At 40.9% G+C, this 25279-nt stretch overlaps 2 protein-coding genes across 4 annotated transcripts in view; both read right to left on the bottom strand.

Annotated features, from left to right (window-relative positions):
• Positions 1-25279, bottom strand: part of LOC130693764 (uncharacterized) — a 26091-nt gene extending 812 nt beyond the window's left edge. The window contains exons 1-12 of one of the 3 annotated variants that reach the window (XM_059494679.1): positions 24778-25235; positions 20439-20641; positions 12213-12357; positions 11045-11138; positions 7612-7863; positions 5925-6176; positions 4265-4526; positions 3652-4183; positions 3350-3561; positions 2788-3272; positions 634-1560; positions 24-230 (exon numbers count right to left, since the gene is read on the bottom strand). In XM_059494679.1, coding sequence (XP_059350662.1) covers positions 24-230; positions 634-1560; positions 2788-3272; positions 3350-3561; positions 3652-4183; positions 4265-4526; positions 5925-6176; positions 7612-7863; positions 11045-11138; positions 12213-12357; positions 20439-20641; positions 24778-24911 — 3705 coding nt within the window. In that variant the 5' untranslated portion in view covers positions 24912-25235. Of the gene's footprint in view, positions 1-23; positions 231-633; positions 1561-2415; positions 3273-3349; positions 3562-3651; positions 4184-4264; positions 4527-5924; positions 6177-7611; positions 7864-11044; positions 11139-12212; positions 12597-20438; positions 20642-24777 lie in introns of those variants that run through there. The other 2 variants (XM_059494680.1, XM_059494681.1) reach the window with 2 other exon arrangements.
• The window catches only part of LOC130693707 (uncharacterized), a 29299-nt gene continuing 14630 nt past the window's right edge, over positions 10611-25279 (bottom strand). The window contains exon 7 of the mRNA XM_057516895.2: positions 10611-10622. The gene's annotated coding sequence lies outside the window, so the exon portion shown is untranslated. The remainder of the gene's footprint in view (positions 10623-25279) is intronic.

Genomic DNA, 25279 nt, shown 5'->3' with positions numbered 1-25279 from the left:
TTTTTGTTGAGCTTGTTTTTTACCTTGACGACGGAACTGGCTCCAGCCGTGTAATAAACGAGACAAGGTGCGCCAGAGCGCGACGCCGCCATCCACTGGAGCATGGATTTGAGCTGAGCGTCTCCGCCGCCGGATGAGCCGCAGCCCCAGTTACCGGTAATGATGGGCAGTAAGCCACCATTCACTTGCCCAAATTGTTTCTCATCATCCCTTTGATTGCCGTTTGTCATCTACGGAACGCAAGATAACGAAATCAATTCAAATGTTGTTGTCTTATAGATCACACGACATTATCAATCCCAAGCGAAAAAAAAAAAAAAGAGAGAGAAAGAAAAACAAACTGACATGTGGTGCGTATGAAAGCGTTAAAAAAACGGAATGCCACAAAGAGAAAACAAAGATAACCGAAGCATGCCCAGCCAATCATGCAATCACAGAAAGCGAGTGAAAGCAGGAAAAAAGCAAAGCGGAGGCAAAGGAGAAAGTATAAATAGAGTCCATCAACCATTTCCCCCGTTTTTTTTTTTTTTTTTTTTTTTTTTTTTTAAAAAGAAAGAGTTCCAAAGAGGCAGCTGATTTTTCCAGGAAGCGCTTCGTCATTTGAGTCAATCACCAGAAGCCGGAGACACTCACTTGAATGGCCTCGCTCTCATCAAGGATGCTGGATGTATTGAGAGATTCGAGTTCGTCAATGGCCCTCAGACTGGGCATCGATGTGCTACGATGCGACCACGACATCGGCGCATTTTGATGCTGCTGTTCAGCCATATGCTCAGCGATGGTCTTGTGAATGGCGAAAGTCGGCCGTTCGACATTCTCCTGCGGTTGTTCCAGCGATCCGCTATGACTCCGATGCAGTGAATCGTTGCTAGATATCTTCAAGATGCTCTTTCCAGGCAATTTGTTGGTCATTTTAAGGGGATTGTGAAGGCCTATTTTGCCTACTCCTCCGCTGGGGTTGTGACGAGTGGGCAAAGAGAGTTGCGTCTGCTTCGACCCAATCTCTTTCATGATGTCCTCGATGATCGTCTCTGCCATGGTCCAGCTGAATCCCTCCACCACATCGTCGCTAAGCAAAGACTCACTAGACTGGGCGAAATTCTGCAATTGGTCGTCGTAGCTGCGATGGCGTCTCTGGCTCTGCTGGCTGCTGAAACACTCGTCGTCTTCCGTGTTCTCGTCGGAGACGATGATGTCCGGAATGAGACTCTGTTTCAGCTGCTCGGCCATTTGCTGTTGCCAGAGGCTCAACTGCGACAGTTCCATGACGGTCGGCACACTGTTGGAACGAGCCCTCTGATGCTTGATGCTGGGATGGTGACGCTGTTCGCGCGATTTTTTGAAAAACCACGAGCCGCGACGAGTTCTGGGCGGCGTCGGGTTCATCGGCGTCGGCGTCTGCGATTCAGAATCCTCGCCGGCGTTACTGGAACGGTTCGACTCGCTGATGGCCTCGCAGCATCGTCCGACCCCGTGAAGGAGCAGTTCCGTGCCGACTTCGCTCTCCACTGGTGACATCCGATCCAGTAACACCACTCTCTCCACTGAATGCTGCGAGTTCTACACACACATGTAACATAGAATGATCGAAATTGCATATTTTTCATGTTCGGATTTCTATTTTTTATTGATTTATTTTGTTTCTTTTTTCTTTCTGGTTTTCCCTTTTCTTTTTTTTTTTTTTTTTTTTTTTTTTTTTTTTGGTGTTGCCACGCTGAAAAGAAACGACCGATGCGAAACGATTTGTGGTTCGTTGCGCTAAACGCGCCAACACCCAAAATCACGCCGAGCTTTTTTTTTTTTTTTTTTTTTTCTTCGACACGGTCTGTTCCCCTTTTTTTTTCCCACCCTGATTTCTTGCAGATGGGCGAGAAAGGAGATTCTTTTTTTTTTTCCCGTCTTTGATATTTGGAATTTGTTTTTGTTTTTCTTTTCGCTATTGAAAAAAAAAAAAAAAAAAAAAAAGGGACAGAGAGAAATCGGCTGCGATCTAGCTGATTGGGCGTGCGTTTACGTAACTGCACTATAAGGGGAGTGTCCTCAAATCAAACTAGGCGTTGAACGCTGACAGGGGACTGGGGTGAGGAGAATTCTGAACTGATAATAAGCTCGATCACGAAAAGCAAAAGAAAAAAAAAACTGTCAAATAAAAAAAAAGAGAAAAAAAAAAAAAAAAATAATAATCGATAAATGGAGTTAGAAATAATGAATGCGTGCTGAAAAACCAAACGAAACGGGACATGCAAATCAGCCGCGAAATGTTTTTGGGCTTCGGGCTTTGATTGACGTGCGAGGAATTTTCGAAACAAAAAAACAAAAAGGGAATACGCGTATCAAATGAAGCCACACCGCAGCGGACGGGATTGGGATGGACGGGGTTGGATCATTTGTTGTTGGTGGCGCTCGGCGTCTTACCTTCGCAGCGCTGCCAATAGGTGATTGGTTAGTGAAAGAAGGACGAGGAGTGGCAGGAGTAGTGGTGAGAGGGGTAGGTGTAGGAACGGGCGCCGAGTGGCCGAGTATGGCAGCGAGGCGGCATTTGGCGGCCGGCCGGGTGGCTACGGTCCGATCGAGTCGGATGTTGAAGGAGCAGGACGGATTTTGATGGTATTCCCAGGCGACGGATTCTTGGGTACGCAGCGGTGCCTTCGGGCAACCGCCAGGGCAACGGGTGTTTATTAGTGACGGCCTAACGGCGTGATGATGCGCACTGCGTAAACGTGACGGACCGGGCACCTGCAACTCTAGCTCTACTTCGGCCAGCCTCTGTTCCAGCACGATACTCACCAACTGACACGCCATTCTCGATTTGCTGTTGCTCTTCTTCTTCATGGCCGTCGTTTTTTTCGGCTCTTCCGGCTCGTCCAGCGCCGCTTCCTCCTCGATGGCGTCCACCGGTAGTAGGGGAACAATGTCCGGCATCGGTAGAACTTGTTCCTCCATCAGCGTTTCTCGTTCCACCATCTCCTTGGCCAACTGCAGGGCCAATCGCTCGTCTCCGACGTGTTCGTTCAAGCTCCACGAGCGCTTGTTCGATCCGCGCCGACCCTCGCTCGATGCCGCCAGTTTGATGTCTTTCATCAGCGTCTCCGGGTGGGCGGATAGGTTTTCGATGCTGAGCGCTACGCTGGCGAACGAGTCGCTCAATGCCCGCTTTAATAATCCGTGGGCGAAGCGGAACACTGCCGCATTGCGGCCGTTTTGCTGCAGCGATTCGCCGCCGTTGGGATCGTCCAGCCAGTGGCTAAACTGATCGTAGAGCTCATCCAGTTCTTCAAAAAGAAGACATTGCACGTTCCAGTTTTTGGTGTATAGATCTCGAAAAGAACAATGGGAATGTAACATTTACCGGAACTGAATTCGGTGCTGAAACTGTAGCGGGAAGAATCCTTGGAGGAGGAAGACGAATCTTTGAGATTGCCACTGCGAGTGCTGCGCGGGCCTCTCCGCTCGCGGAAGTGATCCAGCCAGCGTTTCTCGCGTTCCAGGCCGTCGCCGCTAAACGAATCTTCTTCGTGTTGGCTGTCTAGAGCGAAACCACGCGATTCCGGCCGCCGATTCCTTCACTCAACAATCGTTTTTTTTTTTTTTTTTTTCATTTAGAATAATCTTCTAGTGGATTTTCATTTTGTGTGTGGACAAGTTACTCACTCCGCACTGCTGTCGGATTCGGTGCTGGAACCTCTCGACTTGTTCAGCTGATCGTTGCCATTCCGGTCGGTCGAGTTGCGGTGGCGTTGCATTCGATTGACGGCGGCTGCTGCTGCTCGCGATGGTACCTCATCTTCGTCCAGGCTGGTGTTGGCGCTGCGGAACTCCTCCATCGAGCTGTTGAGGTCTTCGTCTTGCGAATGGCAACTAGCGTAAATGGAGCCGGCTTTCTTAGGCAAGACGCACGACGACGGCAGCTCAGATAATCCAGCGTCTTTGACGCGGGTCATGATCTGCTTGACAACAGTGGCTTTGGCCAGCGTCAGCGGCACGTTGCGACCGCCGCCGTAGAGCATCGTCGGGTTGTGAGCCGAACGTCCGCGATGATCCGTCTCATCGGCCGCCACGTGAGATTGATCTTGACTGGCCATCGACGGGCAAATGCTCGGCCGAGGGGATGAAGGATCGCCTGACGAGGCCACTAACGTCGTGCTGCGGGTTAAGTCCGCCCAATCTTGACTCATCGTGTGATCTGCACGGCGGCCCCAATCAAAAAATCAATAACACACATCGTTAAGAAAGAAGACAAAGAAAACGACAAGTTGGGACTTACCGGTGATCGTGCTGGCCTGTCTACTGCGACTGCTGGGCGACAAGTCCCTGGAAGCACCGGCGATGGGCAGACGCTGCTCTAATTGCGGCTGCTCCTTCGGTTGCGGCTGTTCGGCCCTCGCCGCGTCCGGATAATGTTGGCGAAATCCCAAATAGGCCTTGTTAAGCTCGCGGAGGACGTTGTCTTCCTCGTACTGACGTATGGGTAAGTCGCTGTAATCTTCCGCGTCAATCAGACACATAGCAGTCTGCGCTTGCGTCACCTTTGATGTCGAAATAAAACAAAACAACAACAAACAAACATGTCATTCCAATCAAATGAAATCCGCATTTAGGGGGATAGCTGGGGGGGAGGGGGGGGGGGGGCCTAAGCGAACCAGTACATCCGAGATGAGGCTGCTAATTCTATCGGCAGTGTAAAAAGCGAGTACGTATACCTTCCACATAAGGTACGAAAATTTGTATACGTCCATATCATAGACAAAGGACGCATTCACTAGTGTAACTGTGTACATCCTGGACATCAAAAGGCGTTTATCTTTATATTGTCAGTAGATTTTTTTTTTTCCCCTTAAAAAAAAAAATAAAAATAGAAAGAGAACAGTGAAGAAGCGGATTCATCATGTTGCATAAAGAAAGAAAAAAAAAAACGGGAATCCGGAGGCATGTTGCCGTGCGACTGTCCAGTTCACTACAACGCCTTATAAGGGGCGGAACTGTTTTTTTTGTTTTTTTTTTTGTGCGTCTGTCTGCGTCTTGTTTTCTCTCTGTTGATTCCTTTTCATTTCCAAAGTTTTTCTCCTTCCTTTTTATCGGGTCGATGCCGCAAACGGGCGTTCAAAAGGAGAAAGACGCTTCACTGATCAAAGAGGCGTTCCTTAACGTATGGAACTCTTCTTTTTCTTAAATCAAGAATGACGCAAATTCCTCTGTAAACGACGCTGCCGACGTCGCTTTTTTTTTTTTCATCTATCCCCTTCACGTTTTCAGCGTGATTTACGATTGTTCGGACCGCCAGTTGGCTTCTCCCTCCACCAACGGACCGCACGGCCCTTGGAGAAAAAAAGTTCGCAGCTATGGCGGACATTGTTTTGTTCGAGTTTCGACAAGGTCGTTTGCAATCGATCGAAAGAATGTCGATCAATGTCAACCGAAAACATGGAAGACATCGGACATTCAAGTTGAATGACGTATGGTCGTAACATCCATCAGCTTAGTTTTGATATCTTATGTGTGTGTAACAGTGAGCCTCTTCGTTTTATGCTGTCCTCCCTTAGACTTACGTCCTATACGGCCCCTGCAGTCGAGTGAATACCATCTGGCTGTGTTGGACCTGAAAGAGATGTGGGGGTCGTGCTGGAATGCCCCCTCCTCCTTGAGCACGTCGAGAAGGACGGGCACCATCAGAGATGGCGTGTTTGGTTTCTCTATCTAATATGAATACGGCATTCCAAACGACGCATATGGAAACAAAACATACGTCGTTTTTTTTTTTTTTTTTTTTTTTTTTCCCGTTGCCGGGACCGGCTCTAAAGGAGATACGTGTCGACTCCACCCGATAAGACGAATGGAAGTTTTTGTAAAAGAAGACGACGTCCATGCTTTAACCCCCCCGGCGAAAGAGCAAAAAGAAAAAAAAAAATAAAGAATGTGAAAGCCACCTGTGGGAGTGATGAGCTCGATATCGGAGACGTCGTCGCCGCCGATGTTGTCGTCAACGCCGTCTTGGTGGCGGCGTTGGCAGTTGTTGTTTGTTGGCCGGCTGTTGCATCAAAGACGGCTTTGTTTTTCAGGTCATGAATAATGGAGTAGGTGCAGAGTCCGCTGGCCGTGATGGCCTCGTTGTCTTCCAGCGATTCCACATAAGGCAAGAGGGATAGCAACTCGGGATGGCTGCTAAATGCTGCGCACTCCTTCCCAGACGGACGCGCAAGTCCCAACAGCAAAATGGAAACAAAGTGAAAAAAAAAAAAACAAAAACAAAAAAAAACAACAAAAAAAAAAACATGTGAATCGAAACATTGAAGAAGCTGCGCACAACAATCAGAGAGAGAGAGAGAGAGAGAGAGAGAAGCAACAACAAGAACTTAAAGGAATAATAAACAAGACACGCAATGCCGACTGCAGGCCAACATTTTTTTTTTTCTTTTTTGCTATTATTGCTGTATTTTTAAACATTTCGGGAATCCGGAGGGGGGAGAGAAATGTTTGGGTCGCTGTACCGTGCCGAATGCATTAAAAAAATAAAGAATAAAAAAAAAAAAAGAGCGAACAGTTGCGATGATATGCGCGAAACGGTCGTGTTCCGCGTGCCCATGGAAATTGAGACAAGTTCCAGCTCTCTTTTTTTTTTTCTTCTCTTTTTAGCATCAAAAAAAAAAAAAAAAAAAAAAACGCAGGTATAGACAACCATTGAATCATCCGCCCCCTTTCAACCTCCCTCCCCCCCCCCCCCATCTGTGCTTCTACTTTTGATTGCTTTTTGTTTTTGTTTTTGTTTTTGTTTTTGTTTTCTTGTTTTTCGTTCGGTGATTTAAGAACAAGACTATACGCAACCCAAAAGAACACAAGAAAGACTCTTCAGGCTGGGCTACTGAATTTCAATGGGAAATCTCGCACCGGGCCGTCCAACAGTTTCGTGTCTCGTTCAGCTTTTTTTTTTTTTATTTGTTTTTTTGTTTGTTTTTTTTTTTGTTTAAGTTTTTCATGAATAAAAATGATTGTTGTACGACTCGGCTATACACGCAACAAACGTACATGCTGTTATTGTTCTTCCTCCTTGCTGTTTCTTGATGACGGGGGATCCGTTTTTTTTTTTTTTTTAACTTTCTTACCCCCCTCCTTTTTTTTTTTTTTTTTTTTTTTTTTTTGAAAGTCATTTAAATTTTTTTAAATGCATTTTTTATTTCCTAAACCCGCCCTGAAAGAATAATGCGAACGAATCGTGAGATTTTTCGTAAAGAAACAAAGTCATTTGGCATTGGGGTATTGCACAACAACTCGCCGAGTTTAGTCCTTTTTGCAACACTTGTTTCACGTTGTTGTTGCATGACGTCCTGCATCGAAACCGAACCGTAAACGCAACTGCAAACTGACGGTGTAAACTAGCACGTGCGAGAATAGAAGGTCAACCCATTTCGAAGATGAGTTGAATAAACAAACGTCGGTCAAAGACTCTAAAGCAGAACATGCATAAAGAAATATGGAAAAGAGGTAAAAGAAGAAACATAAAAAAAAAATAAATAAATAAAAAACCAAACAGATGAAGTGTTTGTGATGAATAATATTTTCACTCGTTTGGAATCTTGTTTTCTTAAAGTGTATTTATTTTGGATAAAGAATGTCTACCTGTGACGTGCCGTCGTCGAGAAAAGACCCGCCGATGCGACGGCTGGCGAAACAGACTCGAATTCCGGCCGGCGGTTCGGCCGATTGGCCGACACTTGGCCGGTTGTTGTTGTTGTTGTTGACAGACATGGGCATCGTCGAGTCGGACGATGGATACTCTACGCGGCCATCGTGGCGTACCACGAGCGGGCACAGCGGGCGTCGGCACTGGAGCCACTCCTCCAGCGTGCACCACTCCCGACCCGACATGACCTGACCTCGCGCAGAGAAAAAGAAAAAAGGGGTCAAAGAGAAAACGCATAAACAACGAGATAGAATCGATAATGCCCTTACATCTAACACACACACACACACACACCGTCGCATTGTAAATAATCAGCATTTGTAATCAAATTGTAAATCGGCGGAAATCTTCACACGATCCGCGCCCATCCCGCAAGCGACTTTGCATCACCAAGTGGCAAGACGTTCAACCATCCCATCGTCCCGTCATTCACGTCCTTATTGTTGGTCCTCGGTTTGTGCACGTGCACGTAAAGCATCGGCGCGTGTAATTGATACGTGTTTTTTTTTTTTTGTTTTTTTTTTTTGCCTTTTAACATTACCGAGATGTTTTTTACTATATCGTACGTAACGTCTGTGTGTACTAAAATTGTATTCAAATCAACTGACAGATTGGATGGAGGGCCCACAAGTCCCGTTCATTGAATATCGAATGTTTTACGAGCGCTCTTCGATTAGCGTCAGTTCTAACACGAACTCATCTAAAGTCGAGTGCGTTCGTTCAAAACTCCATTTGGAGAACGATCGAACGTTCGAAAAAAAAAAAAAATGGGAATAAGAAAACGAAAGAGAATAACGCAATCTGAATAGTTGCATTGATTCACGTCGCGTCAGCCAATTACGTACGAATGCGAATGGTTGAATCAGTGTCCATATTCGGGTGGAAAGGGTGGCATTGGATTATAACGTTATTGTTATTTATTTATCTTTTTGGAAATTACACATTTTTTTTTTCTTTTTCTTTTTCTTTGGCTCCGTTCGATGTTTCGCCTTCGATTATATAGACAAGACAAAAGAAAAAAAAAAAAAAAAGCGACTGGGAGAAAACGTTTTCTTACACAACACAGTTTCGATTGGGTAATTGAAAACGTTTGGAGAAATTCCAAATACGGAGGTTTTTGGTTAAGGAATTTCGTTCTGATGTCTATTTATATACTGTATATATATATATATATTTCTTCCTCCTTTTTTTTTCTTTTTTGAATCATAGCAATAATCGAGAATCATTAAAAACGAAAGATTTAGAGAAGAAATTTAGTTTTCAAAAAAAAAAAAAAAAAATTGATATATGACGAAGCATCGGGACAATAACGACCCAAGTTGGAAATTAAAGTTCCAGTCCTATTTCGTTTTCTTGTTGACGGACAGCCGCCGCGCGTTTGCCAAAAAGTGGCAACGCTAATCGACCAACGTGACTCTACCGTATGTCCATTTTTAATTCCGTCCTTTTTTTTCTTTTTTCTTTTTAGGGAGAGATTTGTGTCCCGTTTGTTTGGTATTCTCTCTTTTCAATCGCTATAGACCACGTCAAAGAGATACATATCTTCAGAGGGACAAGTGCCATCCAGCCTGTCGTGTACGTGACGAGCCTACGAGAGAGAGAGAGAGAGAAGCCAACCCACAACAAACCCCTGCTGAGTTCGACGGAGTAGATCAAACTCCGACAAAACGAAGAAAAAAAAATTTCTTCTTTTACTTTTGTTGTTTTGTTTTTTTTTTTAAGTTGAAAAAAGAAAAAAAGAAAAAAATGGCTGCCTTTTTCTATAACGCCTGTTGCAGCCGCAGAGCTTCAAACATGGCCGTGATTTTCATCAACGGCAAGTCGACGGGATGCGCTTCGGAGAAAACGGTAAACCGACAAAACATAATGGGCAGCCGTGTAACAAACGTGAAGAGCAGACGAAGAAAATGATGAAGGAGAAGGGACAAAAAAAAACAAAAAAAAGAGAAAGAAACTGGTTGACGCCGATGAAGCAACACCAATCGGAGAAGATGATTGCTACATATACTCGCATTCTCTATTAGGTAGTTGTCAAAGCTGCTTTTTTCTTTCTGTCCCTCATATTTCTTGTTCTGCGTTTGTTTTTTTGTTGTATTTTTTTTTTTTTTTTTTTTATGCATAGATATTATTCATTCAATTTGTTTTTGTTTGAAATAAATCCTCGATCTTACTTGACTTTCCTTTTAGCATTTTTTTATTTCTACCTGCCATCACATTTCGCCTGTGGCCTTGCCGCATCGACCGGTCTGCAAACGTCTCAACAGGTGGGTTCTCTTACGCGTATACCGAGATTACGATGCATTCGTAATAATCCCATCAAACGACGTGATATGTTTCTCATTTTTCACTCCAAAAAAAAAAAAAAAAAAAAAAAAAAAAGAACAGCACACAGACGTAAAAGAAAAAAAAAAAAAAAAAAGAAAGATGCTACTTTACTGCTCCTTCATAGACGTCTATAGCTCGAGGGGCTTGTTTCAAATGATGTCCACGTCCAGAGCTGTACTTCTGTGTGATAAGGCTAAAACGAGAATTACATGCTAAAGGGACACCTCTATCATTATAGACGGCGGGGCTCTATCCACCTACAGCTATGATAGCCCTAAATAAGTATACACACACACACACACAGAACTCTACAGTGTGATAGATAGGCCCTTTTTTTTTTTAAATATATATTTTAAAAGATATTCTTTTTTTATAAAAAAAAAACAAATCTCTTTTTAAAGGGCTGTATAGTGACCGTGCGTATGCACAGTATGTGTGTGTTATTTATACAGAAAAGAAAGAAAGAGGGACGCTCGCGAGAAAGAGAGATCCGGGATTGCGATCAGGGATGGCATCATTGGCTAGATAAATGCACCATCTATGGACAACGGGCAAAACCAGTTGACATGGCCCGGGTCTCTCTCTCTTTCTCTCTCTCTCTCTTTCTCGTGTTTCGTTTCTCCTATAATGAAAGCTGCCTTCTTGCTGTAGCACCTACATCTTCGGTCCTCTCTATCTCTCACCATAAAGACGATCTACGTTGTGTACGCTGAGTAAATGTATGTCTTTCACATTCACGAGAACTTCTTGAAAAGAGGCAGACGTGTAAAAAAAAAAAGAAAAAAAAAGAACAGAGAACGTATATAACGTGAAGAGTGATCGATACCATATTTGCTTCATCATCATGAATAAACAATACGAAATGTGAATACTATTCCTTCCAAAAAAAAAACCGGCCGAAGAAACTAAAAACAAAAAAAAAAAAAAAGAATAAAATCTTTTTTTCTTTTTCTCTCTACACGATAAGATTGTGAAAATCAAAAGAGGAGAGATATAAAAATGGTCTGGAAAAGGAATTTTTATGTGGTTGGTATTTTTTCTTACCTGCCTAGCAAAGGTCACGTGTCCCTCGGGCGGACGTTCGCTCAGTCGCTGGAAGTAGTGCAAGACGGAGCGCAGCTTAGCTCGCTGCGATCGCCTAGATAACACACAAAGACAAAGAAAAGAAAGAAAAAAAAGAAAAAAGACACTGTTAAAACAAAACAATGAAAAAAAAAAAAAAAAAAAAGGAATGTTTCCATTATACAATTTGCATCCCGCGCAGTTGGCAATGAAAACAAAATAAACACACGACTAATTTTTCCCGACCCTTTTCTTTTACGAGAATTATTTTTTTTGTTTTTTTTTTGTTTGTGTCCTGACCTTTGTGAGTTACAACAACAAGGAACAGTATTGATTGCAGATTATATCGAGGTCGTCGTGATATACACAGTATCCATTTTGTTTTTCTTTGTGCTTCAAAAAACTTGATTGCCTTTTTTTTTTTTTTTTTTCTTTTTCTTTTTCGTTTTGGCCGGCAATCATAAATCACGGAACACTTTGAAGTTATTTTGTTTAACGCCGTTCTCGTTGTTAGAGGAGATAAATGAAACTTTTTTTTATTTACAATCTAAAGAATTCAGAGGAGAAAAAAGAAAAAAAAAACAAGGCCGATTACATGGCCGGGTAATTTTCTTTTCAGACACCCATTTATAGCTGCCCTCTTTTCCCTTTCGTGTGTGTGTGTGTGTTTTGGTGGCCAGACGGACGAAGAAAAAAATAAAATAAAATAAAATAAGTCCCACAAAGATTAGAGCGTCACACATGCACCCAAAAAGAGCTATTCATCATCGCCAGACAACGAGTTATGCAAGGCATTACATACCCCCCCCCCCCCTTCTGCTGTTCACAAAAAGAAATAACCAACCCGTTCACTCATCATCAGATGCTCTTTAATTTTTTTTTTTTTCAGTTCTGCGGGAGTCTTGTTTTTTTTTTTTTTTTCATCCTCTTTTTTTTTGCGAGGACGATTGTTATAAACTTGTGTAACACATCATTGAGCTTTTTCGTCGCACGTTTTTCGGGAATAGAATGTCCCGTCTAGTACTTTAAGCGAAGCTGGGGCTTGTCTCTTGTGCCCGCGGGACTCATGTAAAAATTTTTTTCACTTGAAAAAAAAAAAGACACAAATCGAATTGGGGGGGGGGGGGGGTTGATAATATACGAAACTCACCTGTGCAGGTGTTGGAAAAAGTGGCCGGCAAAGTTGAAATCCTGCAGCGTCGGGTGGGTCTTGACCGTCCGCCGCGGGAAAGTGGAGAAGAAGGCGTGGGCCACCAGCGAGGCCGCAAAACGCCTATCAATCTCCACTCGATCGCCTGCGAAAATCAACCAATCAATAAATTCTTTTTTTTTTTTTTTTTCACCGTTTGATTTTGATTTGTCTTTTCTTTTTTTTTTTATTTCGATTTGCTAAATCGAATGAGTCGCTAACAAAAGTTTAAAGAACTGCGCCAATTAATTAATCCCAAGGATGCGCTGCATACACCGAAACACCGTGCAACGTGAAACAACTCGGCGAACAACAAACAACAACAACAAAGAAATTCGAACACGACCGTCCGGGACGATGGAACAGTGTCGACTGATCTCTTTTTTTTCGTGGCCGTACTGCTTTAAAAAAGAGAAAAAAAAAAAAAATAAATAAAAAAAATGGGGAAAACTCTTTTCGAATGAAAATAAGAAAAAGGAAAGAAGGAGGTATAGACACTAGCGCGCTCTCTGGCGTGTCTCTTATAAGGGCATCCGAAAGAAGAAAAAAAAAAGAGGAAGAAAAAAAAAAAAAAAAAACTAAATAACAAATTGAAGAAGAAGAAATAATAAAAAAAAAAAAAAAAAAAAAAAAAGAGCTGGTGAGCAAGAAAGGGAGAGAGAGAGAGAGAGCAAAGCTCCACGCCATAAATTCCCTCGGTTTGGGTTTGCTGCGTTCCCGCAAACGGGAAGGAAAAAGACGAACTTTCGTGTCCTATAAAAAAAAAAAACCAAAAAGAAAAAAAAAAAAAAAAAATTGTGTGTGCCCAGCAGTCGGGGTACTACCCCTTCCTTACCAAATGCGGACATTAAATTTTTTTTGTTTTTTTGTTTTTTTTTTTTTCTTCGTGAGGGTTTTTCGATTGCAAGCTTTTATTTTTTTTTTTCCAGCTGATCTCTCCTGGTTCCAAACTGTCGTCGATGTGATCGTCAACGTCATTCGTCACTTTTGGTTCTCCCGACTTCTTTCGTTTCTAACCAAAAAAAAAAAAAAAAAAAACGGACCTTCAACTTCTTGTCATTTCTCGTTCTTGTTTCACGTCTTACTTGTTTCGCTTTTTCTTTTCCCCTTTTTTTTTTTCTTTCCTGACGTCCTTCGTTATTATTTCAAAAATGCGTCAAACGACTCGCGTACCCCACGTCCCACAAAGGTAGACAAACTTTTTTTTTTTTTCGTTTTTTTTTTTTCGTGTCAATTTTTTCTTTCGGGTCCTACCCTTCCTACCGAAATACATAATCAAAAGCGGCGTTGCATCGTGAGCGCGCCAACATGTCCGGCAAATGCCTCGGCCAGTTCGACATTTTCTTCGTGCGCGCATATGAAATGTGGACGTGCACGAAGCGCGTCGTGAATAAAAGAGCAAAAGAAAATTGGGTCATTTTAATGCGCCAGTTGGTCGCCCAATGTTTTGTCAGACTACATCGACATTGAAAAAAAAAAATGGGGGAAAAAAAAAAAAAAAAAAAAAAAAAAAAAAATTTGGTTTGTTTCGTTTTCTGGTGATTGTGACCGTCGCCCCGTCTGGACAATCACGCCGCGTCAACACACGAAGGGGAACAAGCGTAACCGTCTGGTTTTCATCTTTTCATCGCTAAAGTGAGCGAAAGGGGGTAGGACACCTCTTGGCTGGACCGGCCGATGACGCATCGCCTGGCCACCCTAGTTTTTATTTTGGCTAACCAGTTTCACAAGCTTTTTCTTTAGCTTTTGTTTTTGTGTGTGTGTGTGTATTGTCTTTGTTCTTCCAATTGTGCAATCCTTTTTGCATTCCAGGTGGTCGCTCGGTTTGCCGGAACCCCCTTTTCTTTATTTTTCTAAAAATTTTTTTTTTTTTGGGGGGGGTTTTTTGTTTGTGTTCGTTCAGGTCGTCTTATATTGAATAAAAGAATGGCTCTATAACTAAAAAGACCAAGAACAATTGAACAGGACACAGGGAACTGCGCGTACCCACAACTATTCGTAACCTTAAACACAAAGATGGTGTCATTGTTTTAGATAATACAAGAAGATCCCTTTTTTTTTTTTGTTTTTTTTTGTTGTTCTTTTTTTTTTTTTTTGATGTTTTTGTTGCCTTACGGTAGCGTGTGCGTGCGTTGGCTGGCATCCGTGAGCTTAGGCATTTCTCATTACAACACTCCCCAGTAGAGGTGGTCCCTTTCTTCTTCTTCCATCTTCTTTTCTCGTTCATGTTTCAAATTCATTTCAATGTTTCCAATGACCCCCTTTTTTTTTTTTTTTTTTTTTTTTTCATCATGCATACTGAAGGCTATATCTACGTGTATCTTGTGTATATATTGCATGCACACACGGACTATTATCATTTTTTTTTTTTTTTTTCTTCTTCTTCTTCTTCGTCTTCTTCAATTGATGTTAGTGGCCCCACCAAACCGTTTCTTTCTTCTCCCTAACAGCAGCTAAGAGACTTCGGGGTGGGCGGTGGTTTCGATTGAGAAAGGGGGCCCCAGAGTGGTGGCCCTCAGAGCTGCAACCAACGCCAACACACACACACACACACACACACATAGCAACACATGAAAACTTTACACAAGAGAGAGAGAGAGAGAGAGAGAGTCTACAACCATGTACAGAGTCTTGATAAAAAGAATACATCGACAAAAAAAAAAAAAAAAAAAAAAAAAAAAAAAAATGGGAGGGAGAAAATTCGCGTCTGCGTGACTAATAGTCATCGCCCCGTTACGCAAAAATCATATGTAGGATATAGCCCTTCGAAGAGAAATAAAGAACAATGAAATTTCTGTGTGTTCTTATTTCTTGTTTTTTTACTGGTTGATGAAGTTGATGATGTTTTATATCGAGACAGAACGGAAAAAAAAAACAAAAAAACTGGCAACTTATATCAGTTGGACGTAGTACGTAAGAAACATGAAGGACGAGTCGTTTTTAAGTACATCGTGTTTTATTTTTCGTTTTATCTTTATACGTTTATTGGAGTACTGCTTTACGTGTAATAACTTGCGTGCAATCTCGGACCTGAGATATTGTTGCGTGTACTTGTTTAACTTTTTCTCTTTCTTTCTTTTCTTTTTTTTTTTTTCCTCTTCTTTCAAGTTTGTTATTATTATTATTTCTCCTTAGATATATATTCGTCTCTTCTTCATTGTCGACTTCTTCTCTCGTTTTGGCTGATGGAAAATTCCCTTTTTCGAATGCAGCACAGAGAGATAGAGAGAGAGAGAGGGTACACACCTCTAGCACGTACGACGACTGGTGGATGTATTTACGATCGATCGTTAAGTCTATCTCGCCAGCTGCAGCTGTGCAATCAGCGTGAGAAGAAATTCCCGCTGATTGAAAACGGATAGTCCGACTGTCTCGGAATTTTTGAAAACATCCACACACAAAAAACCCCCCGCCCCCTCTGCTCGTTTTTTTTTTTTTTTTTCTTTTTCTTTTACGCGCGAAATTCGATCCCTTCTTATTTCAAAAATCTTCCCGCTGGATGTTTAAAAACAAAAAATGTCCTCCCACACAAGGAAAAAAGACGTGAAACAAAAAAAAAAAAAAAAACGATGGAACGTTAAAAGAAAAGCGCATCTTTCAAAAGATACGAAGGGGATCCATTACCTGACGTCAATTATCCCCCACTCCTCCCCCCACAAAAAAAAAAAAAAGAATTAGACATTCCGGTCGATGAAGATGAGACAACCGAATAATAATAATTAAAAGCCAAAAAAAAAAAAAAAAAAAAAAAAAAAAAATCCTAAAACGTAGGAGGGGGGCGGAGTGCGAGGGCGGAATAAAAGCGGCTCCCGCTCCGCCATGCCGCCGTAATCATTGGCTATAGGATTTTATTTTATTTTTTTTTTTTGCAAGAGAAATTATATGCAAATGCGGCCAATGTTACAACACAGTACAACTCGTCATCGCCGAGAATTACACGTATCCAAAAAAAAAAAAAAACAGACGAAAAAGGGAAAAAAAAAAAAAAAAAGAACCACCCCCCCTTTCCCCTCCCCCCTAAAAAAAAAAAAACGGAAATGACGTTTGAAAAATTCAAACGAGAGAAAAAAATAAAATGGTACGCAACATAAACGCGTGAGTCGTAACAAGTTGATGATGGATCGACGAATGGAAAAAAAAAGAGTCAAACGTGCGCGAGCGCCGCTACCGCAAACTTTGACGACTAGCGCTTAAGGAACAACAAAAAAAAAAATATCAACTGTTATTGCAATGCATGCAAAAGTGGTTTGGCTTCTTATTCAAAAGCAAGAAAAAGAAAAAAAAGAAAAATGTTAGGCTGGCGAATTGGCAATTTCGTTGAATTGCACTTGGTAGAAAGAAATGGCCGGAGAGAGAAAAACCCCAAAGTGCATTCCAATCAATTGCGAAACAGTGAATGAGAAACGAAATGGATTATTCACACCCCACGCTGGCGCAACAAGCACATATAACAGATAAAAATCTATTTTCTGCCATTATTGTATTTTATTTATTTTTTTTCTATAGAAAACAAGAAAAATAAAAAGAAAAAACGCATTTTGGGTTTGTTTTTTTTTATCGACGAGCGATTGGGTGGTCGTCGGCAGCCATTTGGATTCACTCAAGAATTACGTCGCCGCTTGTTGTTGTTGTCGCCATCGTCCCATTTTTTTTTTTTTTTATTTTGCTGTTCTTTCTTTCTTTATTTTTATATTGACGACTCGTAAAATTCAAAATAAGTTGTGGCTTTGGCTTTTTCCCTATTTCCTACACACCTTCTTATTTTTTTTTTTTTTTTCTTTCTGTGTGAGGTTCTGTTCGTGAGTACGTACGAGCGGCTACTCCTCCCGAAATATGCTATGACCTTTACGTATAAGAGAAACATCGCGAGCCATTAGCGCAAAAAAAAAAAAAAAAAGCTGCCGAGTGGCTGCCCGCCGCTATTCTATAGGAGAAAGTGGCCACAGAAATAATAAAAACAACAAACATCAACGATGCTATTACGCGGACTGAAAAAAAAAAAAAAAAAAAGACGGCCAGATTTTTTCTTGTGCGGCCATTTATTTATTTTTTTTCCAGCCGATAAAAAAAAAAAAATCAAACGTCGAAGGACGTCTTCTGCCATTTTGGAGAAGAGACACTAAACGACACCATGGTGTGTTATTGTCGTCAAGCGCAAATATATAGACGGGCGCAGGGAGAAAACGTTGCCTTGCCGGACGGGCCCGAAAAAGGAGGAAGATTAAAAAACTTGTGCCAGTGACTTTTGATGGTTGACGAAAATAAGAGAGAAATTCAAAAGAAAAAGAATTGAAAAAAAAAAGGAGTGCGATTAAATGATTGGGGGGTAACGACCGGCTCATTGAAAAATAGCGTACAATGTTTTGTTTTTCTGTTTCATTTACAAGAGGATGAAACGACTTCATGAGATGATGGCGAATGAATAGGATGTATATTCAAAAAAAAAAAAAAAATGAGCTTCATCGCGCGAGTCTGGTGGTAATGAAGAAGACAAACATTCAGCGGGCGCACCTGTTGCTTTCACGGCGATGATTATTCACGCATGCGCACGTCCTGATTAGCAATTCCAATAGAGGCGCGGACGATATATAATGCTATCGGAAGTCATCGATCAGTAAAGAACAAGACCCACCCCAACGATGAAAAATCATTCTCATTTTCTTTTTTCTTTTTTCTTTTTTTTTGAAAATCATGTATTCAAATAGACGCGTGCGTCTACGTTAACGTGATGACGACCGAAGACAAGCGAGAGTCTGTAAGGCGAATCCTCTTTTGTGCTGCTTAAATAATTCGATTATGAGTCATTTTAGTTTTTTTTTTTGGTTTTTTTTCTCTTCAAATTCGTTCTCCATAACCTTTGGTATTGTAAACGCTTTACAGCAACAACGGCATGGAACAAAGTACATTGAAAGGAAGGCGACTAAGAGTTCGAAAAAGAGGAATAATAATAATAATAATAAAAAAAATATAATACATGAAAGAAGAAACCGGATCGAAATGATCGTTTCATGCCGTCATTGCCAAATATAGGCCGGTACAATAACGCGGCATTTTCATCTTGGCCGGCAAGTCCGTTTGCGCAACATCCAGTTGGACTGAATGTTCCGACACACAAAATATTTTTGCTACTCACGACGCATTCGTTCAAAAGAAAGCCAACAACACGCAACGTACACAACACACACACGCACCACCGACGTAGGCTACTCTGTGTGCGCTGGTAGAACGTGACGAAGAAAAAGGAGGGACGGACAAAACTGAAAAGAGACGGGCAAAAAAAAAAAAAAAAAAAAGCCGAAAACAAAACGAGCCACTAACCGAAAAAAAAAAAAAAAAAAAAAAAAAAAAACACATCAGGTTAGATCAGCTTATAGGTCTAGGATGATGTACAGTTCATTGGCCGATTGGTTAGTAGCTGGCCTTATATGGAAGCGCGTCCAAGTTTATTTTCTTTCATCATTTTTTTTTTTGGCAAGTGGGGGAGGAGTTCGTCTTTCTTTTTACTTTTACCCAGCTGTTTCGTTCCAGAACGGAAGGGGCGGTTATGGGCGAAGAAGAAGAAAAATCTCCTTTTTGGCCGAAAGGTGATTGCGCACGCAGCCCCTTCTCTGAGCCAATAAGAATCGTTTTGCAAAGCTGTTTTTAATGCCACGTCAGGTAAGGAAAAAAAAAAAAAAAAAAAAAAAGAAACATTTGTCCAGCATCAAGCCAATCTACTTGTCTCAGTTGCGAGATGATCTGCAACAAGGCCGGCTATGAGCGCAAAAAAAAAAAAAAAAAAGAAAAAAGAAAAGAAATTTTTCTTGAATACGAAATCGCGTCTCACGCAGCGCCAGCGCCAGCGATCCGATCGTTTTTATTTCGATTAAGATAACGTCTCTCGCTGGGTTATTGTGCAGAAGGGGAAGCCGGTCGTGGTCCGTTTGGGGGTCGACACCTTTCATGGCCGTCCGCAATTCACTCGGCTGGCAGTTCGTCTTTATCTTGTCTCTTCTTTTGCCTTTTCTTTTTTTTTTTTTTTTTTTTTTTTTTTTTTATTATTGAACTCCAAAATGAAATTCAAAAAAAAAATCCAGGAATTAATAATAAAAAAAAAAGGACTTTTTTTTTTTTTTTGACACGAGTTGATGGTTAGGATTATAGGCGACACGAAGTCGGCTGGATGCCACCATCATATGCATAATAATAATACGGGACTTGCAAGTTGAAATATTACGATTCCATTTCGCTTGTCTTTGTTTTGTGTGTGTGTGTGTGTGTGTGTGTTCGATTTTCGTTCCAGTCGGTTTAACTTTTGCCAAGGGGTTTTTTTTTTTTTTTTTCAGCAAAATCTTGTATATCTTTCATTTCATTCAACTGTTACCGTAAACGGTAAAGAATCGAGGCTCGTTCCGTTCTCTTTTCTGGTTTTGTTTTGTTTGTTTTGTTTTTTTTCTGGTTTGTTGTCGTTGTTTGGTGATACGATCGATCGTATGGAAAACAGGGGTAACAGAATGTCTTAAAAAAAATAAAAATAAAAATAAAGAAGAAGAAGACCTAATAAAGAATTTTGTTGTTGAAAGAGAAGGGGAATATGTACAGTAAGGCAGAAATCACGAAAGAATCAGCAGCAGCTTAAAAACAAAAGCTTTTACATTTTTCCGAGTGGGTAGGCACAGCTGCTGTTGGAGTGCGTGTGTCTGTCGTGATGTGTGTTTCCATTTTTTTTTTTTTTTTCAAAAATTAAGTCCATGTGTGTGTGTGATGAATGAACTCGGTTCCATCATCCGACAGGTTTGCGGGTTATCCGCACGGCTTTTGCCTTAATCAACAAGGTAAAGGGGTTCGGCTTTTTTACATAATGAACGGGTTCGGCCGAAATAGAAGTTTAACTATCCTTTTTTTTTTTTTTTTTTTTTTTTTTTTTTTCTTTGAAAAAAAGCATCTTTTTATTCTTTCCTTTTTTATGTGTGCCTATTCAAAACTCTATGTCTCTCGATGGTTTCTCTGTTATGTCTGTTTAGGTTCTCTCTGACGCTTGAGCCGAACACTCCCAAATGAGGCGGCACAAAATCATCCAATCCGATGGCTTGTAGTCGATTAAGAATGGCAACAAGAAATGATCAACCACCATGATGGCTCAAAATGATTCACAAAAGAAAAAAAACAAGTCTCTGAAAAAAAGAAAAGAAAAGGAAAACTGCGTACTTTGCTGTTGGAGGCTAAAGTGAAGACCGCGCAGCGGCTTCAGGCTCTTGAGTTGTAGGGCGTAGTCGACCATGGTGGGCAGTTGGGTGTCGAACAGGTCCTGGCGCTCCTCGTCGCTCAACCAGGTGTCGACCACCTCAGCGCAAAGGACGTCAAAGACTCGCTGGTCGCCCAGAGGCTCTTCATCAGGCTCCAAACTTGTACTGCAATAAATCGATTCATCTTTGAGATACACTTTGCGTCGTAATTCAGTAGGTAAACAAAAAAAAAACAAAAAAAAGGCGATGTTTGTTTTTTCAAACAAAAAAAAAAAAAAATGACATTAAAGGCATTTTGGTTTTCGTGCAACTCCGTGCAACAGTCGTATACGCACAGTAAAACAGAAAAGACTTCGACAAAAGATCAAATGACGGCTATTCGTAAAGGAAAAAAAATAATGCAAAGAAACACGAAGCTTTTGTTAGATTATTTAGCTAACTGTTTTGTGTGTGTTGCCTTTCGCCTTGACGCGTTGGGTGGTCATTATCATTCAGATCGAGTTGCAGACCAATTCAGACGCACAATCAATCAACGAGTCTCTTTTTTTTTTTTGTTTTTTTTGTTTTCTTCGTTCCTCTTTTCATATGTTTGTGTTTGCCCTCTCTTCTCTTTCTTTTCTTCCATAACAAATACAAAACCAGAAACATGGCGACTCTTTTTACATATACAGCAATACATGTATACGTTTTAGTGAGCTGCAAACAGCGTCTCATTGTCGTTTCTGCTCAGGTATGCTCATTATGATGCATCTAGAACTATACGCGTAACGCCGTCCTGACAACAACGACGCCATTATTTGCCCCGCCTTGCTGGTCGGCGAGCCGACCGTGCGGGATCGTGTTTTTTTTTTTTTTTTGTTGTTGTTGTCGGTGCAATCTACATGAGCAAATGATTTTCTTTCAACATACACAAAAAATGTTCCTTTTTTAAGTTTTTTTTTTTTTCTATTTCAAAAACAGCATTTGGTGTGTGTGTGTGTGTGTGTTTATTTATTGTTACGATTATGCGTGTAGTATTCTTTTATGACGTTTCGGAGAAATAAGAATTCAACGAAAAGAAAGAGAGACGAGAATAGCGAAAGAAAAAAAAAAAAAAAAAAATGAGTGGACGTATAAAGGAGAGCTTCTGCGTTTCCTTTTGTGTGTGCAGAAAAAGAAAAAAACGTTTTATTTGAATTTTTTTTTTGAAGCTTTTGCGCGAAATTTTGTTATTTTATTTGCGCCGGGACTTGAGTGCAAGAAATGAAAAATCGGGCTGTTGAAAGCACAACGCCAGCCAGAGCATTTGATACTCGGTTTTTATTTACACTAGACCAACAAAAACTGGCCCCTCACTCAAAGATTCACATATGGACTTTGGACCTTGAAAGAAAAAAAAAAAAAAAAAAAATGTTTTCATTTCATTTTCGTTTTTTTTTTTTCTCTCTCTTGGAATAGCAAAAAAAATAAATTTAAAAAAAAAAAATAAGAACTATCCTTTGGGTGTGCGATTGTAGGACTTCGCAAGGATGGCAACACACACACACACACAAAAAAAAACGGCCGCGAGATGTTTTCTGTGCGCTTCTGTTACACTCCCGACTTTGAATTTATGACGCAAAAAACCGACATTTACCAGATGGGCGTTGACCGTCCGATGTCTTTTCACACACAAAAAAAAAAAACCCAAAGCATTACGCATGTATAAAAGTATACATATAATATAGTGTTGGTTTGTTTCTTTTTTTTTTCTTTCTAGTCGGTCGGCTGGTCGCGATTTGTTAGCTAATGAGCCCCACAAAAAAAAAAAAAGAAAGACAAGCGAAACATTCCGGTTCTTTTTTGTTGTGTGTCCTTCCAAAACTCCACCCGTCATAACACGCCAGAGCCCATTCGAATCAATTGACTCCCCTTCTGAGCCAGACAACGAGCAGCTAAAAAAGAAGAATTGAACAATAGACGAAAGAGATTTGCAGTTTTGAATAGAATTTCGTGAAAAAACAAAAAAATAAACAACAAAACTATTTGTATGTATATAGCCTACTGTATATATATTGGTAGACATATAATATGAAAGCCAGCTATATACACGTTGCTCTCGTAGACCTTGTTTTGTGTTTGGCTGTTCATATTTTCTGATATCGATAGTACATTTGTTTTTTTTGTTTGTTTTTTTTTTAGCACAAAAAAAGATCGAATTTATGAGCGAACGTGAGCACGTAACTGATGGCTGGCATATAAAAGCGCGTTAAGAAGTTGGATTTATTTTTTTTTTCTTCTTCTTCTTTTTCTGCGTGCTCCAAACTGCTGAACTGTTGGTAGCATTCCGGGCACGTCTCTCTGTCTCTCTCAACTTCTTGTTTTGTTTTTTTCTCTTCCCCCCCCCCCCCTTCTTGTTTATTTGGCTTTGTGTTGTTCTGTGTTGTTTCCCCTCCAATTGTTTCACGACTGGTTTACACAGGACTTCTCACTCTATACGTTTTCCTACTGCTCTCGTTCAAGTCGTTTGGCCCTTTTCGAGTTCGAACAACAAGTGCTCGACACGTTACTTCGACGTCACTTCGTCCGCCATCTATTACTTTCTATATACAGCACACACACACACACAGGTAAAAACGCGTTGTGTAACAGTGTGTGTGTGTGTTGCGCCGTCTTGTTGCTGGGCTCCTGCTGGAGCAAAAGCATCACCAAACAAAAAAAATTGCGACCACTCGTCTTCTCGTGAAGCGCACACTCGACCATAGGGCCAACACCAAATACATCTATATAATGCAACAGAACGTCCAACACCCCGACCTTATATGGAACTTTTTTTTTTTTTTTTTTCTTCTTTGAGTTTGTTTTTGTTCGAGAGTGCGGGGAAATAGTCCCAAATGATGTCTCGAATACATATCGAAAAGAAGGAGAGAAATAAATACTGAATATGTAGTATCTCACTATATCTTCGGTATCGCTGAACGTTGTCTGATGCGAGCCGAACGGATAACGTGCCAAGTACACAACAACAACAGACCAAAAGGTGATGATGAAAAGCAATGAAAATCGGCTCTATCTTTCTCTCTCTCTCCTTTTTTTTTTTCTTCTTCCAAAGAAAGAGAGAAAAAGAGATTCATATTTATGATGGCGCATCTATAAACATTAAAAGAAGCCCAAAGAAAAATGTCTTGGCCTTTGCTTCGTCTTTTTAATCGAAGCATCGCCAATAGCCAAGAGCGAAACAACATCAACCGAAACAAGACAAAAAAAAAAAACAAAACAAAAAAAAAAAAAAACAGGAATGAGGATGGACCTTACGGTTTCATCCATTTCCAATCGACAGTTTCGATCTTGTTGGAAAAAAAAAAAAATAAGAGAGAGAAAGAGAGAGGTGATTTGATCGCGCTATGCCGCACCCGGCAGGGAATTTAAGATCGAATGATTTCGAACGTCAACAGTCGCTTTGGATTTATGACGACCATCGAACTGTCGCCAGTTGATTTGTTCTTTTTCCCCTTATTTTTATTTACTTATTTATATGTTATTTTTTTTTTTTTACTTCATTAGACTGGCAAATATTTTTATTTCAAAAACACAGAAAGGATAAAAGACCTCTCGTTGATTTGAGGGCGCACTTTTATTTGAAACTCGTGTTATGTAATAGTCATTCTATTTTTTAAACTCTAGCACACAAAAAAACAAAAAAAAACAAAATAGAATGAAAAGAAAATCATCATTTCTTATTGTTCTTGTTGTTGTTCTTTTCATGTGACGTTACATCTTCCGGCTGCCGTCCCATTCTCATTACGACCCGCAATCTAAATTGACCCATACTGATTTTGTTTTTAATGATATGCGTGCAGGCGCGGTGCTCCATTAAAGCGCGATGGAAGAAGAGAAAATGATTGGATCATTTCGCTACTGCGGAGGGCTCTACACGTTTCTAGTTCATTGAACCTAGTCGACATATAAGAAGCACCAATTCAAAAAAAAAAAAATAATAAAAAAAAATAAAAAATAAGAAATAAACCCGGAATTTGTGTTTAATGCTTTGGATATATTGTGCGCTGTACATTATGCGTCTGCGGTGAGGGGCTGCGTGTAAATTGGCCTACAACCATATCCGGGACACCTCTATCCACTTTTGACAATTATGGTCAGTAAACAAGAACGGACTGGACCAACAGCTGGACACTAACAAAAAAAATAAAAATACATTTTGAAAATCCCCTTTCCCCTTCAAAGTCAAGGCGGATGTTATGGTGACAATGCGAAATATAGCGAAATATGTCAAACATGAGAAAAAAAAACGAAAAAAAAAAAGAGGAGAAGGGGTCAAGTTTTACTTGCATAAATTGTAGATCTTGAGCATGCACTCTTTGAGCTGCCCGCCCGTTCGAGCTTCCTGTTTCAGCGTGTTCAGGTGTCGCTGGAGCGTCGGCCAGGTGGGCAAATCGCACGGTAGGAGCACAAGCGCCATCTCGACGCCGATTCGTTCACCGCTACGCGGCCGCAAAGAGCATCCGCTGCGACTCGGAAAATAGCCGAACGAAGAAACCACAACAACAACGGCCAACAACAACAGCAGCAACAAGAAGTTTTTTTGTTTTTTTTCTTTTTTCTTGTTGCTTCCCCCCCTCTCGTTTATGTAGCTCAATGTAGGAAAGGTCTCATTCTAAAACTCGATGACACCTGAATCACCAATCGTTTCACGAAATATCGCACAAACGAAATGTTCAGCCGATGCGGCCCACATCATTCCCCTCCCCAACTTTTCGAACTCGGGAAAACGCAAACAAAAAAAAAAAAAAAAAATTGAATTATTGTTTGGCCTTGTCCGAAAGGAAA

Source organism: Daphnia carinata, chromosome 3, assembly GCF_022539665.2.
Source record: "Daphnia carinata strain CSIRO-1 chromosome 3, CSIRO_AGI_Dcar_HiC_V3, whole genome shotgun sequence".
In the NCBI taxonomy this organism is placed as follows: Eukaryota; Metazoa; Arthropoda; class Branchiopoda; order Diplostraca; family Daphniidae; genus Daphnia; species Daphnia carinata.
This window is presented reverse-complemented; position numbering and strand designations above follow the sequence as displayed.